General features: G+C 41.0%; 1 protein-coding gene across 1 annotated transcript; it reads right to left on the reverse strand.

Moving 5' to 3' along the window:
- Positions 1–532: 532 nt before the first annotated feature.
- Positions 533–9496, reverse strand: LOC124864522 (palmitoleoyl-protein carboxylesterase notum1a-like). The gene is made up of 11 exons (XM_047359329.1): positions 8930–9496; positions 5750–5802; positions 5542–5637; positions 5195–5255; positions 5053–5111; positions 4857–4959; positions 4583–4774; positions 4386–4483; positions 3252–3399; positions 3116–3163; positions 533–3029 (listed from the first exon to the last, which is right to left on the reverse strand). The coding sequence occupies exons 1-11, from the start codon at positions 9268–9270 to the stop codon at positions 2726–2728; spliced, it is 1503 nt and encodes a 500-aa protein (XP_047215285.1). The 5' UTR covers positions 9271–9496; the 3' UTR covers positions 533–2725.
- Positions 9497–16113: the final 6617 nt, after the last annotated feature.

A 16113-nucleotide genomic window follows, 5' to 3' on the forward strand; every position in this document is an offset into this window, starting at 1 on the left:
TCCATCCATCCATCCATCCATCCATCCATCCATCCATCCATCCATCCTCTGAGTCATTCAGGACAGCTGAAAAAATCCCAGGTGAGAAATATAAGCAATAATCCCTCTTTTGATTTGCTTTGCAATTTAGCTTGTTGACAAAGTTGAGCAATATGGTAGTGGAGGCCTAAGTCTAAAAAAAGGCAGCGAATTATAGTAAAAAATAAATAAACTAAAAGAAAGCTTCACAATGCAAGATGAAACCATTCATGGCACTGGATTCGTTTAGTTTAAATGGAAGGACAATGATGCAGTTGTCATTAATGTTTCTCTTCTATTTTTATGCTTTTATATGGGTTAGTCTCCAACTCTGTACCCACTTAATCTGTTTTTCTTACTTAGGTCACATATTCTTTAAATTCAAGCTACAATAATATCATGAGGTATCCTTGACTACCTTATCCTCCCCACAAGACAGCATAGCCTGTTCAATCTCCTCTACTCATATTACCAGTGACAATCATAACAGTAAAGAAAAACAAGACTGCTTATGTTTATCGTATAGATATGTAATGTCTTTCTTTTAGAGTTTGATACAAAGACATGCAATCAGCACAAAACAAAGAACAGCAATGTATTTACAATTTACAAAGAATCACTTCTCTGTGAAAATAACACTTATAAATATGATTTGCATAACAAAATAAATATGTAAAAATTACCATTGTAGCTTGAGTTACGTCTTTTGTTAAAAAATATGTTACAGAATAAAATTACAAGTAGTAATACTTCTCTTTTTTCTGGTGTGATGTGAAATAGAGGTCCTTTACAAAAATCATTTATAAAGTCATCATTACATACAAGCATTGTCATTATATTAAAACATGATCTCTATGATGAAATATAAGAAGGGTGTTACAATGGTGAACAATTCCAAAGAATCTATACAAATTCTCATAAAATATACAATACACAACATTTGTCTCCCTTTAAATGTTCATTGTGCATTGAGTTTGAGGACTGTTTAGCTATATGGAGGTGACCTGAGGTCAATCAGATTTGAACTCCCCTGTGATGATGACGCAGTCCGTAAGAAGGAGGTATGGATGTGATGGCACTATAACATGCATGTGTAGCTGTTTGTGACGTGTTTCCAGGTTCACCTTAGCACCAGATCAGAATATATTTAGAACTACTATTGTTAAATGTTTAATTGCAAACAGCAAAAAGTTGCAAATTTGATTCCAAATAGGCATGGACCTGTTACAGGTGTCAATGTATATTGAGGTTTTATAAAGTTACCGTTTCAAATTCTCCAAAATGTTTCATCACACAGTTCCTGCAAATTAAGGTTTTTTTAATAAGATGCCAGGGATGGTGACTGAAGTTTTCTCCGACTGTATGGGAAATAAAAAAGACAGATTTGGTGTTGGGGAAGTGCTTCTGCTTGCAAAGATCATAAACATGTTGTGGAAATGAAAACAGGCATCACCCATCAATTTAAGGTTTCACGGTTTAAAACTTGACCCTGCAAGTCAAGAGCAGCATAACTGTTAAGCAACTGACTGCAGGCTAACTACCTGAGCAGATGTTTTAGGTTATCATGTTTGTATTTCTCTATAAAGAGATTGGTAAAAATCTATTATATTCTGTACAACCACTGTAGTGAAACACCAGAACTGGCCTTTCACACACAACTGCTTTACCTGCTTTCATTAATGCCTTTCAAAATATATATGACAGACCCCTTAGATTAGCAACCACAACCTCTTATCCCATGCCAATGGTGTTATTTTATTTGTGATAAAGATTGCTTGAAATCAGATCTAAATTTAGTGAGTGCTTATTCTGTATTTTTGCTGAAGTCAGTGTATTAAAATTAAAATAACTTGTATAAACAGATGTTACAGATAAAATTATTAAAATTGTAATACTGACAATGTTTGGTTCTTTTAGCAGCATTTTGAATAATCGCTGCTTTCTGTTTTAAATGAAAGCAGTTTTTAAGCTTAAAGGTATTACAATTAAACTGTAGTGTTTTTACTCAAGCTTATCATGTTGTAAAAAATCTCAAGCTGGCCCATGCCTTATTTATCACAATATGAAGTGTGAATGCGATCTGACAACTTATTTTCATTTGGGTGATTTTAATACTAAGTAAAGTCAACTATTGCTTCTTTTTTTGTTTTACAGATTCCCTGATTGTGTGCTTTTCTTATCATTTGAGCCTGCTCCTGCCAAACACATGACCTGATGTGTTTTTCTATTAGAGACTAGACATCTATAGAAATAAATCTCTAATACACTAGAGGTAATAGGAATTCTTTCAGTTATCAACTCTGACTACCTAAAATATAAAACAGCATTTTTGTGTACCATTATTGTGATGACCAAATCTATTCTGTACAAAAGGATGACAGCAGTGAAGAAATAGGTGTCAGTTAGCATCTTTAAAACTGGATTACATTCATGATATTTGTTCTTTTTGTTTTTCTTTTAAAAAATAAAACAATTTATTGTTGCATTTGTGGTAGCAAAGAGTGGTGCCTTGTCATGGTGGAGCCTGGTGTGTTAAACCTGACCTTAGGATCAAATCAAAGCACCTGGTATGACAGGAGGTCAGAAAGCAACAGAATGGGATTTAAAGTGGGGAGGGTGTAAAGAGGTGTCAGTTAAGGGAGACAGACCAGAGAAATTGTCTAGTCCTGCTTAGTTCTAGCCTAAAATAGGGCAGTGTGTGTCCCTTTTAGCTGCCACTGCTGAGCATGCCTAGTAGTTTGCTCGGGTCCATGCCCTGCTGCTGGGCCATCTTCTGCACGTCGAAGCCCATGTGCATGAGGAACTGCACAACGTTCATCTCCTGCCCTGTGAATTGGTCCCGGATAGTCGGGCAGGTGGGGTTGCAGTGAGGCCAGGGGCAGTTGTCAATCAGATGCACAGGGCAGGCTTTGGGCGGCGCCTTGTTGTTCCTGCTGTCATGGAGGCTGCGGTCCCAACAGTGCAGGGCTCGGGGCAGAGAGGTCCCTTTGACCTGCACGTCGATCCAGTAGCTAAATCACAACACAAGAGGGCACTGTTAGCTCATGGTTGAGAAAACATACATGTGAAGTCTCTTGACCTAGTACATTTGACTCACTTTCTGGTAATAACTTCATGTGATAGGCATGCTGGTGCAAACATAGCCCTGAAGTAAGGAAGACATGAAAATTAAAACAGATTAAAACATGTATATTTTTGAAATTCTCCTTATAAATTGAAGCAATTCATCTTACGGGACATCTTTCAGTGTGTTTCTCAGCTCAGTGCCTAGATTCTGGATGTAGCGCCATTGGCCTTCCTGCACAGGCTGTCCTGTTAACTGGATGTTGTCCACTGTCAACTGGGCCTCATCAAACAGCCACTGCACCACAAACACAGGGCCTGCACAGGGAGCAAAGAACAAAATAATGTAAAATATTGTTACCATAGCCATAAATGTGGACACAAACAATTTAGCATAATATAATGATGCAAAGAGCAATGGCCCAAGTTTTTTCCAGCTTTTTTGGCCTCTTTTTTAGCAATACTTTTTACTTTTACATTTATTTAGCATTTTACGTATTTTTGTATTCTGTTTTTCTGCAGAGTCAGGCAGGAGGAGCTAAGTTTAATGTTGCATTCACAAAAATCATGGAAAAGTGTCCATAATTGGTTATTTTGTCCCTTCGCTATTTTGTTCCTTTGCAGTTTTGGTAGAAATTGAGCCCTAGGCCACAGGGTGTTTTGTACTGAATCATTTTATACTGATGAGTTAAAGTAACTTCCTATTTTCTGGTTATTGTGGTTATATTGCTCCAATAAATAATATCAAACACCCAGTGGTCATTCAGAGTTAGTTTGGTTTGATTCTGGGCCCATATTCTGTCATATTTTATAAAAGTGAACTGGGCAAAGCAAGGTCAGTCCCAAAATAAATGGATATATGTTTTGGATATAATGTAATTCATGATTAAATGTGGGATTTTAACATTTTATGTTTATTTATCTCCACAATTAATTAGCAAAAACATAACTACCAAGAGGATTAAACTGATGCTCAATTTGTTAAGTGTATGGGTGGGAAATGGCTTGTTTGTGGGTATGCAAAGAAGCAGGAAAATACCAAATGACACACAAACTGAAGAAATGTACTAAAAAGGTTATTACTAATTGATGTATTTACAATCAGAAATCTTCTGTTAGCTCAGACACAAGTTGCAGCAATTGTCAATATAGCTTTGAATTATGACTACTGAGAAGAACTGAACTGAAGCTACAAAGATTTTCTTAGTATGTGTAAAACTGGTGCCTTTATCAACATGTCCTGTGTTACTTCCAGTTGTTTTGGCCTCACAATGCCAGTAGGGGGTCCCACATGATAAACTCACTTTTAATTGATGGGAAGACTCTGTATCCAAAGAAACAATTCCACTCCTCTCCTTCATGGCTTTGCCTGCACCTCTCGGGGACCACACTTCCCCAGTACCTTATAGGTGAGGCAACAAAACAACATAAGCAAACATGCTCTCAGTTGCAAAGCAATCAGCTCTGTGCCAACTTTTTTATTTTATATTTATCTCCTTACTTGATTCCTCTCTTGATAGTCTCAGTGGGTGTGCAGCTGATGGTGTCCACACAGTCCGTGCAGTGGTACTGCTTGTTGTCCAGGAACCAGCCAGAGTCAGACAGGCCTCGCACCTGTATCCCAGCGTACCCCATGCCTTTCAGGAGCTCAGCTACGCGATCCACATTCAGAAGAACTCCAGTGCCACCAGCACTACAGAAAGAAATGATTCTTGTTCTCATCAGCAAGTACACAACAAAGCTACATTGGTTTATAAGATTTTAAAATGAAATACCTGCTTCCTGCTAACAGAAAGACCCTCGCATTGTTCAGACCTTTGTTCAAAAGACTCTTTATAACCTCCTGGATAATCAGGGAGCCCAGGAAGGCATATCCACCTGAACACAACAGAAAGAAGAGCTGTAGAATAGCCGTTCTTTAAGGACAAAGAGACTGTCCTTATTGAGAGAACCTCATTACTTCTCTCTTACTCTGATCTGTCTTGGCCGTGGCACCGCTCCACACGTCGCTGGAGCAATAGGGAATGAACCTGCACAAATGACAGAAAGTTTAAGTTGCCGGTAGGGATTTCAGTCAAGCCATCGATGAGCATAGAAACAGGAGTCAACTTACACCATGTTTGCGTTCCACCAGTGAGGGTTTTCCTCCGGCAGTGGAGACAGGATCCCCGTGCCTACAGAGACAGATGTATCATTAGCCATCCTGGCTCCCCACCAATCCCCAGACACATCCTCCTCTTACTCATCATCATTACCAAATGGATTACAGTCATTATACTGCAATGACAGAGAGAAGAATCTATGCTTTCTTAGCAGTGGGCGCCAGGTAACTATTCTACAGCAACTTGATGCAAGATCTTAATAACACTGTAAATTTGTGCACGTCATGCCCAATCTCTTTTCATTGCAAAGACGTCAAAACAGCTTCTGCTTTCCACTCTTTAGTACAAACAAGCTGACCTCTTTTACTTTGGGGCCACTTGGAAGAGCTCATAAATCGTCTCATGGTCTCGTATCGGCTGTCACAGTTCTCCTTGTTGAAGCAGTACCAGCCACCTGGAAAATTATAGGGAACCAAAGAACTGATCATGAATCAGCTCTCTCAACTAATTCCTAATTTAATTTAGAGGTGCCATTAGAAGTGTCTTGAGGTTTGATAAGTGCACACCTTCAAGGAATATCAACCAGCGTCTGCTGCCTCGGGACTCTTTCAGGTAGTACCTGCAGGAAAATAAAACAAAGTTAGTCTTTATCGCATTGATTGCAGGTCGGTATAAATTGCTTGCAAATATGTACAAAATTAATCCATGTAAAGGCTAATTTTTCTTAATAATAATTTAAACAATGCAATTTAGAGTGAAAACTGTAAGGTAAAACTCTTGACTAAATAGCATAAAATAGAACGAATGTGACTTCATTGCTTTAACATAAACATAAGGTCCTTTTACTTCATTGATTTTTATCTATAAAAACTGACAGAAAACAGCAACAGTGGAGAACAATAAGCTTATGTGCATATTCTGCATTGATGTGATTCATGAACAGAAGATAAACATCATACCGAACCCCTATCCCAGGCTGTACCATCATTTCCTGACCTAGAGCTCATCGTTCTTTGTCTTTTCCACAACATGGATAAAAATCAAGAAACAATTGAAGAGAAATCATGCATTTCCGATATTTGTGCACACTATGAAGCATGGAAAAGAGAATCAGAGACAGTATTTGCTACAAAGAAGGACTAGAGAACAACTTCATCAATGCTATAAAATTGAAGCATGCTTTTTGCGTTCAGTCCATAAGAGGGCATTGCTTTAATAATTCTATGCTTTTTGGATGCACTTGTGACAAAATGTGACATTATATCATTCAAGCTGAGTGAAGGACCAGCTTCTAACTGGGAATTTAATTTTTCTATCCTCTCAACTTTACCAATGACCCAACTCAAGAGACTGCCAAAAGACATTTCAGCGAGTTTAAAGAGAGCAGACTTTGCTTCACCCTTCCAACTGCTTGTTCAGACCGCTGAATCACACTTTTTGGCTCTAGATCATGTTTTATGCTACTATTGCCAGCTAGAGTCAACAATGGAGGATGAGAGCCTTAAGTTTCTGAACAACAAAACATTTACTGAAGCATTCTTAGGAAGGTTAACAAGCAACCATGGAAAAGTGCACCGTTGACCCACTCACGCTAGTGCAACTATGGGAGCTGAATCACAACATCGCTCCTGTCCGGTGAACTTGAAGGTTTAATCTTTAGAGGTGTGTTACTGGGATTAATAGGTTTCAGGAACATGCTGTTTATATGGATTACCATCCTAACTGTGAATGAAAGGCCGTCTGCCAATATAATGTTGGGTCTCTGAAGAGCTAAGAGCTTTCCAGTGAAAGCAGCCTGCTCTTACCACATGGCACTTTGGGTTTTAACAGGAATTAGACTGGATTCTAAATCCATAAAGAGACATGAAATTCAGTCAAGGTGATCCTTGACTAAACCCCTCTGGTGGGTTGATGTTTTTTTTTGCACAAATCAAACTGGTGCAAAAACCAGTTGAGTTAGCATAAATGATGAGAGTACTTGAAAATAATGTATTTTAAATTACAACTGATACTTATATGCCTGAGGGAACAGAAGAAAGATTTTGTTTATTATTTATTGGTCTTTTATTTTCCTTTTTTAACTTTTAGTTGTCTTTTTTTTCCTTACTTTGCTGTTGTGGATTCATATCCAACTATTACCTGACTACGATGCCATCTAGTACGGTATGTTTCCTACTGATCATGCCTGAATTCATTGGACTAGTAGGACTTTTCAAATCTGCTTTTAAAGCCATTGATTTAATATATATATATATATATATATATATATATATATATATATATATATATATTTTATTCTACTGTGAGTAAAAAATGATTAAATGACTCAAATGAATAATATCTAATTAGACGTCATATTGTGCTGGACCAATAGGGGATGTTTTTAATGAGCCTTTGTCGTTAAATAAGAATTTTTATAACTATCTTTAAATTTCATTGAAAAAATACTCACTGAAAAGAAAAGTGATTACACAATGATTTATTTCTGGTACGGAAGTTATAAAGGAAGAAATGTCAATCCATGGGTACAAAATGAGAAATGGTTTACCGGGAGAGACTTCCCTTGTTTCACCTGTCCACTCTGTTGCTTGAGTTGGATGCGGTCATTTCATGAAGTTTATAAAGCCAATAAGTATCTTGTTACCCCAGGACACACATAAAAGTTATTTATGTAACAAAGAATGCTGCAAATAATAGCTATACATGTTTACAGTATAATTCGGAGATGCTTTCCAAAACATTTATGTTATTTTTTGGAACTAAAGTGCTGCCACAAGCACATAACAGCACCTTTGTAGAGATACTTTTTATGACTATGATTTTTTTTTTTTTTTACCTAGATATATATTCAAATTGTAGAACAATTACCAGTTAAATCTGAACGTTTGCATCTCATTTTCCAAACAAATACTTAGTTAAAGGATCAAACAGCAGAACATATAAACTCCTGAAACATCCCAACTCCACAGTTTGTTCCCTCCTCAAACATAATCGGTCAGAAAGTTGGCATTCATTGGGCAGGGGTCTGGAAACTTACACCGAAGCTTTCTGCAGAGCAAATCCTGCATTCTAATTTGAAGCAAAGGAAATGAACCATAGACCATGTGGCTCTCCGCAAATTTCACGCTCCGCTGACGCAAAGCAGCTGTCCAGCTCATACCTTCTCCTGACTGAGCTTCTGCCTTTTGAACTTTTGCAACATTTACACACCATTTACCTATGTTTTTCAACAAAAGCTCCAAACACCGCGACGTTCACGGATACCTTCAGTGTCGTTATTTAAGGTTGGCCAGTCAAGAAAAAAGGTTGAAATATGGACTTTTTTAGTCCATAGGTCCTGTTCAAATTTAGCTTAAAGAAAGACTTGATTGGTATTTGTCTGGCTTGGTTAGCCCCTGAAACCCACCTCAAACACCTAAACCTCATGTAGACTGGACGTCTTTTTATGGTTCACTTTTATCCATAACGTTATCTTCTTTGGACAGTTTTCTAAGTATATTCATACAAAACATAAAAATAAGACATCCATTGTAAATATTAATGTTGGAAACAAACTTGATCAAGTTCTGAAAGTTGTTTTAGAAAGAGGAGCGCTTTCTTTCTGAGAAAGTTGCGACTGACTGCAAGCATCCAGGTAACCAAGAGGGAAGCGAGGGCTCCTGGAGCAGAACATCAGCTGCTCAGGTGACCCTGAAACTACATTTGACCACATCGCTGTCTACTATCTATTGTGAAATGCTACATACCCGGCGGGACTCCCGTCATTGCAGGTGACTGACGTGTTCACCAGAAAGTTCAACTTCATGTCGTGGTCAAGCTTCTGCGCTGAGCACGGATACAGGGACTGCGCCAGGTTCTTCACCTGCGTCATGAAGTTATCCATGTTCTCCTCCACTGCGGTGAAGTCCAGAGGAAAGCTCTCCGTGGTGTCTCCACGGTCAGCCCGGTGCGTGGGAGGAGGCGGCGAGCGGCGCGGCTGCGGGTTGCGGCCGCCCCGGAACCTCCGCGCGCAGAGGGCGCCGGACTGCATCAGCACCAGCAGAAACAGCACCAGCAGCAGTGATGGAACCATTCTGACGGCTTTCATCTCAGATGTCTCCACAAATACAAGAAAGACGAAGCGATGCGCGCAACTTTCCTGAGTGAACAAACGGCTATAGGGGTTGAAGGAGCGTGTGAAACTCCGAAAAAGTCAAATCTAAAGTAACCTAAGATCAGATAATCCTATTCGACCAATGAGTCATCTACTAAACTTTCTGAACCTAATTCAAATTCATGAAGACAGCTGTCAAACCTCAGTTTTGCAAGACGGATCGCAGTGCCTCTGGATCAAGCGCACAAGCTTGAACAACAACACTTGTGCCATGTTCTTGTATTTTATTCAAACTTTCCCCCCATGTGCGTTTACCCAGCCAATCGCTGGTGCGGGGGCAGGACTCAGAGAACGATCAAGCGTGGCAGACTACCCCCATTTTTTTATTTATACAGGGAAAAATGTCGATGCGTCGGTTCTTTAGATCCACAATGTTTTATTTGATGTGGTAGCTTTTACTGGGCTTGAAATGCCCATTTCCCATCCTACCGCAAATTTATGAAGTGAGAATACACAATGATACAGAAAAATAAACGAAAAAAAATCTACAAATATTTATGTAAGAAAACCCTATTTTACAAGTAATATTATTATTATAGAATGTGTACTTGTTATTTATCTACTGTATTTGTTTATCTTATTTTATTCATTTAATTTCTGAGCTGCTCACGCTTCTTAAAGAAATGGGAACTTCTGTTTTTTCATCCAGACTGGGTCTCTAAAGATCAAAGCAGCCATCATTTTTTCTTCCCCTGTTTGCGTCCTTCCTCCCAGTGCAGTCCTTCCCAAACTTTCCTGCTCTACCGTATATTTTAAGTGGAGCAAAGCATCCTGATGAGAAGCCAGCTTTTTAACACAGGAATGCCTGGTTACGGTTGAGGTGAGCTTCCCAGTAACAGCTTCCCTTTTGTCAAGGACACATTCAAGTCAGAGTGTATAACTTAAAGGGCATATATCCTCATTTTATAAAAACATTTTCTACAAAATAAAAAGGCATAAAAGAACAAAAGCAAGCACATGGCATCTAAGTACATATCTAATAGTTTTCGCAAGACTGATGCTATGTTTTGAATGTTGAACTCTGGCATCAGTGCATAAACCAAGTCCCAAAAGTGAAGGTTTTTAGTATTATTATTATTTCCTCCAGGGAGGAAGAAATAATGAGAAATATCATCTGAGCTCAGTAGTTTGGAGACCTAACAAACCGACACGCTTCCCAGCAATTTAAATGTGCTTGACCGCTTGTAACAAAACCATAATTAAAGAAATAAATATTCTGGCAGCATTCATCATTAATAGAAGAGAACAAGAATAATCCTATGTTTCTCTTTAGTACAGTTGCTAAACTTACACAGTGTCATAGCTCTGTTGAGCCATCCATTCCCTTAGCTCTCAGCAGTCATGACTTTATGGGATTCTTCCAAAATAAAATTGATTCTATTAAAAAGAAAATCTTTGACATACTCCCGAAGATGATTACTTCATCCTCAGCAAGTGAGACAACATTGGGAGTAACTGCAGAACCTGATCTGTGTTTGGACTGTTTTGATCCTGTGAAGCTTCCTGAGTTGTCAGAAATATTAGCTTCATCTAAACCTTCAACTTGTATGTTAGACCCAATCCCAACCAAATTATTTAAGGAAGTGTTCCCTCTGATTACCAGCCCCATTTTAGATATGATTAATCTATCTTTAGTAAATGGATATGTACCACAAGCTTTTAAGGTAGCTGTAATTAAAACTTTACTTAAGAAACCTTCGCTTGATCGAGATAACTTGAAAAATTATAGACCTATATCCAATCTTCCATTCTTATCTAAAATTCTTGAGAAAATAGTTGCTAATCAAATGTGTGAGCATCTACACAGCAATGACCTGTTTGAAGAGTTTCAGTCAGGCTTCAGACCTCATCATAGCACTGAAACAGCTCTGCTGAAAGTCACTAATGATATTCTTATGGCCTCAGATAATGGACTTGTGTCTGTACTGGTTCTGTTAGATCTCAGTGCTGCATTTGATACAGTCGATCACAATATTCTCTTAGAAAGGCTGGAATATGCTGTAGGGATCAGGGGAACAGCGCTAGGCTGGTTTAAATCCTATTTGTCTGACAGATTCCAGTTTGTTCATGTAAATGATAAATCATCTTTAAACTCCAGGGTTAATTGTCGAGTACCACAGGGTTCAGTACTTGGGCCAATTCTCTTTACTATATATATGCTTCCAATAGGTCAAATTATCAGGCAGCATGGGATACATTTTCACTGTTACGCTGATGATACTGAGCTTTACTTATCCATAAATCTTGATGAACCCAACCAGTAAGATAGACTACAAGCATGTCTTGAAGACATAAAAACTTGGATGACTTTAAATTTTCTGCTCCTAAATTCAGACAAGACAGAAGTTGTCGTCTTTGGACCGGAGTCTTTAAAAAAGAAACTGCTTAGTCAATCACTTAACCTGGATGGTATTAAATTGACCTCCAATAATAAAGTTAAAAACCTTGGTGTTATTTTTGACCAGGACATGTCATTTAAATCCCATATTAAACAGGTTTCTAGGATTTCCTTCTTTCATCTCTGGAATGTTGCCAAAATTAGAAATATCCTGTCCAGGAGTGACGGTGAAAAACTAGTCCATGCATTTGTTACTTCAAGGCTGGACTATTGTAATTCTTTACTATCAGGATGTCCACAAAATGCAGTTAAAAGCCTTCAGCTGATTCAAAATGCTGCAGCAAGAGTTCTGATGAAAATTAAAAAGAGAGATCATATTTCTCCTACTTTAACTTCCCTTCATTGGCTCCCTGTTAAATCCAGAATAGAATTTAAAATTTTCCTCCTCACATATAAAGCCCTTAATGATCTAGCTCCATCATACATCAGAGATCTGATTGTTCCATACCTTCTTAACAGAGCACTTCGTTCTCAGACTGCAGGTTTACTGGTGGTTCCTAGAGTCTCTAGAAGTAGAATGGGAGGCAGAACCTTTAGTTATCAGCTCCTCTCCTGTGGAACCAGCTCCCAGTTTTAGTCCGTGAGGCAGACACCCTGTCTACTTTTAAGGCTAGGCTTTAAAACTTTCCTTTTTGATAAAGCTTATAGTTAGAGTGGCTTAGGTTATCCTGAGCTATCTTCCTTATTTAATACCTCCGCCTTCCTCCCTCCCTGTTGGATGGAGTAAAGGGGAGACAGGTTTAGCCTAAACCGGCTCAGTTATGGCTGAGGTGCAAACACACCCTCCATTTCTGCTACCTGTATGACCCCCTCTCTTTTCCAATGGTTATGGTCAATCTGACAGAGAGAGGTATCCCAATCGTTGTGGTTTTTAGTATAACAATGGCCATCAGTGGGCTCTAGATGGACAAACTGTCTACTTTTAAGGCTAGGCTTAAAACTTTCCTTTTTGATAAAGGTTATAGTTAGAGTGGCTTAGGTTATCCTGAGCTATCTCTGTAGTTATGCTGCTATAGGCTTAGGCTGCTGGAGGACATAATGACCACTTTCACCCTCTTCGCTACATTCTCACACTACTCTCTAATTTTGCATTATTTGCTGTTATTTCAGTTTTGAACTTTATGTTCTCCCTCTTTTCTCTTCCTCGAAGCTACACCTGGCCTGATTCTGTGTCTACCTGTGACACCTTTCTGGAGAGGGGCATCGTCCAAGCTTCTGCTGGCAACAACTTAATACTCACCCTCTACCGATGATCCACATGGCCCTGTCTTTCAGTGTTTAACCCTTTCTCTCTCCTAGACATGGTTACTGACTGAGCTTTTACTGTGACTAACTCTATGTGCTTTCTTTCAGACTCTAACCTTGAAAACTGGCTCAGAGTTGATCTGTTCTTTCTTTCTAGGTGAAACAACTAAAGGAGCTACATCCATTAACATTTACTTTTCCTTCCCATAGAAAGGACTCCTGGATCAGTGCTTCTTTGTTCTCTTTGTGTCTCTGCTCTGTTCTCTCAAACCCCCAGTCGGTCGTGGCAGATGGCCACTCACAGTGAGCCTGGTTCTGCTGGAAGTTTCTTCCTGTTAAAAGGGAGTTTTTCCTCTCCACTGTCGCTACATGCATGCTCAGTATGAGGGATTGCTGCAAAGTCAACGCCAGGGACTGTCCACTGTTGCTACATGCTCATCCAGGAGGAGTGAATGCTACAAATCTCTGACTAAGTCTATCCAATTTGAATAAATAACGAATCTGACTGCACTGTTCAATTGTTAGGATTAATTGGAATGTATGTACTTGACTTTTGTGAAGTGCCTTGAGACGACATGTGTTGTGAATTGGCGCTATATAAATAAACTAAATTGTATTGAATTCAGGTAGATGTTGTACTTATGCCCCTTTTCCACTAGTCCCTATTCAGCACTGTTCAGGTACAGCTCTACTATAAGTGCAATCTTTACTATTTTTAGTAACTGCTTGCTTGCAGTTCCAAAGTTGTGCTGAAAATCACAACATCAGTAAACTGTTGATTACTGAATTGGTAGCGGGCGGTGTCACTAGTCGCATCATATTTTATAACTAATATCTCTGACTCTTCTTTCACTCTGTGTCTAACGAAAGCTATAGACCAAGCAGCAGGTGGAGATGCAGATATCTGAAATCACATTATCTGGATGAATCCCCATTCTTGATAAAATTGTGGAGATTTGGAATTAGCTCTGTAAGCTTACTTATCTTTAACAAAGTAAGACCATGGTGAAACATGAAGTTCCAATGATAAGCTGCAAGCAATCTTGAATGGCCCTTGCACTTTGGCAAAACTCTGGCCAGTGTCCTGACCCAATGTCACGGTTCTGTCACGGTTTACTTGGAAGTGGACCCAGAATGCAGACGAGCAGGCAGCATGATGGTAAGTGAAAAAGATTTAATAACGAAAACTCACTCACTACAGGAGGCAGGAACAAAACAAACAGGCAGGCAAGACAGGCATGATCAAAAAATAAGACTTGAGCATCAAACTTGACATGAGCATGAGAGTGAAAGGTGTTTTCGCGAAGACAAACAGAGCAGGTGTGAATATATCGAGTGAAAACCAGGTGGAGCAAGGGGACAGATTAACTTGGACAGGTGAGCCGAATAAACTTAATTGACAGACAGAACAAAACGTGGCTGCGGCAAAAACAGAGACTCTAATAAACAAACTAGAAAAACATGAAGCTAAAGCATAACTAGATCCGAAAACCAAACTTGACAAAACATGAACAAGACGACAAAACTAAAGCATGATCAGGAAAATAACAGAAGCATGATTCAAAATCTAAGAAGAATAATAACAAAAGAACGAGTCAAAACCTTAACTGTGAAAAACATAAGAAGAAACCCGAAACCAAAAACCAAACAACCCTACATCATGACAGAACCCACCCCTTAAGGGCGGATACCAGACGCCCACAACAGTCCAAACAAAAAGAAAACAACCCAACCAGGGCGGGCGGTGGGGGTCTAGGTAGGAGGGCCAAAAACAAAAACAGAGTTCAGGCGGGCGACCAGGAGGTCGTCCCGAGCAGGCACAGAGTTCAGGCGGGCCACCAGGAGGTCGTCCCGAGCAGGCACAGAGTTCAGGCGGGCGAACAGACCTGCACCACAGAGTTCCGGGCAGTCGGCGGCGAAGCCGTGGCAGCCTGCGATGGGAACCTGAAGGTAGGTCAGGAGGCCGACAGAGGAGAGTAGAGGCCCCCCAAAAAACTCTGTGGAACCCCAGAGGCGTGGAGCCTGGCGAACCCTCAGAGGCTGAAGCAGAGCCTGGCGAACCCTCAGCTCTGGGTTCAAAAGCCAGAACGAGGACAAAACGTTCCTTAAACTCCTGCAGACTAGGAACAGGAGCTGAGGCGTCGGCCGGACCCTCAGTGAAGTGAGCAGGAGCTGAGGCGTCGGCCGGACCCTCGGTGACGTGAGCAGGAGCTGAGGCGTCGGCCGGACCCTCGGTGACGTGAGCAGGAGCTGAGGCGTCGCCGAGACCCTCAGTGATGTGAGCAGGAGCTGAGGCGTCGGCCGGACCCTCAGTGACGTGAGCAGGAGCTGAGGCGTCGGCCGGACCCTCAGTGGCATGAGCAGAGGCGTCGCCGGGGCCCCCTATGACTTGAGCCGGGGCGTCCCTCTTACGACGTCTTCTGCGCCGTTTGGAGGGGGTTGAGGCTGACTTAGTCTCAGGCTGTGGTGTGTCATGCTGTGGACCTGGCGTGGGCTGCTCTGCAGCAGCAGCAGCAGCAGCTCCCTGGAGTCCTGGCGTGGGCTGCTCTGCAGCAGCTCTGCAGCAGCGCCCTGGAGACTTGACGTGGGCTGCTCTGCAGCAGCGCCCTGGAGACTTGACGTGGGCTGCTCTGCAGCAGCGCCCTGGAGACTTGACGTGGGCTGCTCTGCAGCAGCGCCCTGGAGACTTGACGTGGGCTGCTCTGCAGCAGCGCCCTGGAGACTTGACATGGGCTGCTCTGCAGCAGCTCCCTGGAGGCTTGACGTGGATGATGGAGGATGGCAGTAAAACAGCCTTACTGCCGCTTCATACTCAATCTGCTTTATCCTCTCCATCAGCTCAGGAGAGGAATACAGGAGACCTGTCGTCCTGAGGATCTTGATTTGGCTTGCAGTGAACCTCAAGCACTGCTCCAGCTCGGCAGGTGTTGCCCCAGAACACCGGGCTGGAGCGAGCGCAGACGGCATGGGCGGAGGTGCAGCGAGCCTGGGAGACAGTGCTATGGCAGACGAAGATGCGGGCTTACTTGCTGCAGCCCTCACGTCAGCTGGCAGGGAAACCACCTCCTCGCCAGGCGACTGGCTGGGAATCCCTGCATGATGGTGATTCTTGCGGCGGGAGGAAGATGATGGCT

This window comes from Girardinichthys multiradiatus, chromosome Y (assembly GCF_021462225.1).
Source record: "Girardinichthys multiradiatus isolate DD_20200921_A chromosome Y, DD_fGirMul_XY1, whole genome shotgun sequence".
Taxonomy (NCBI): domain Eukaryota; kingdom Metazoa; phylum Chordata; class Actinopteri; order Cyprinodontiformes; family Goodeidae; genus Girardinichthys; species Girardinichthys multiradiatus.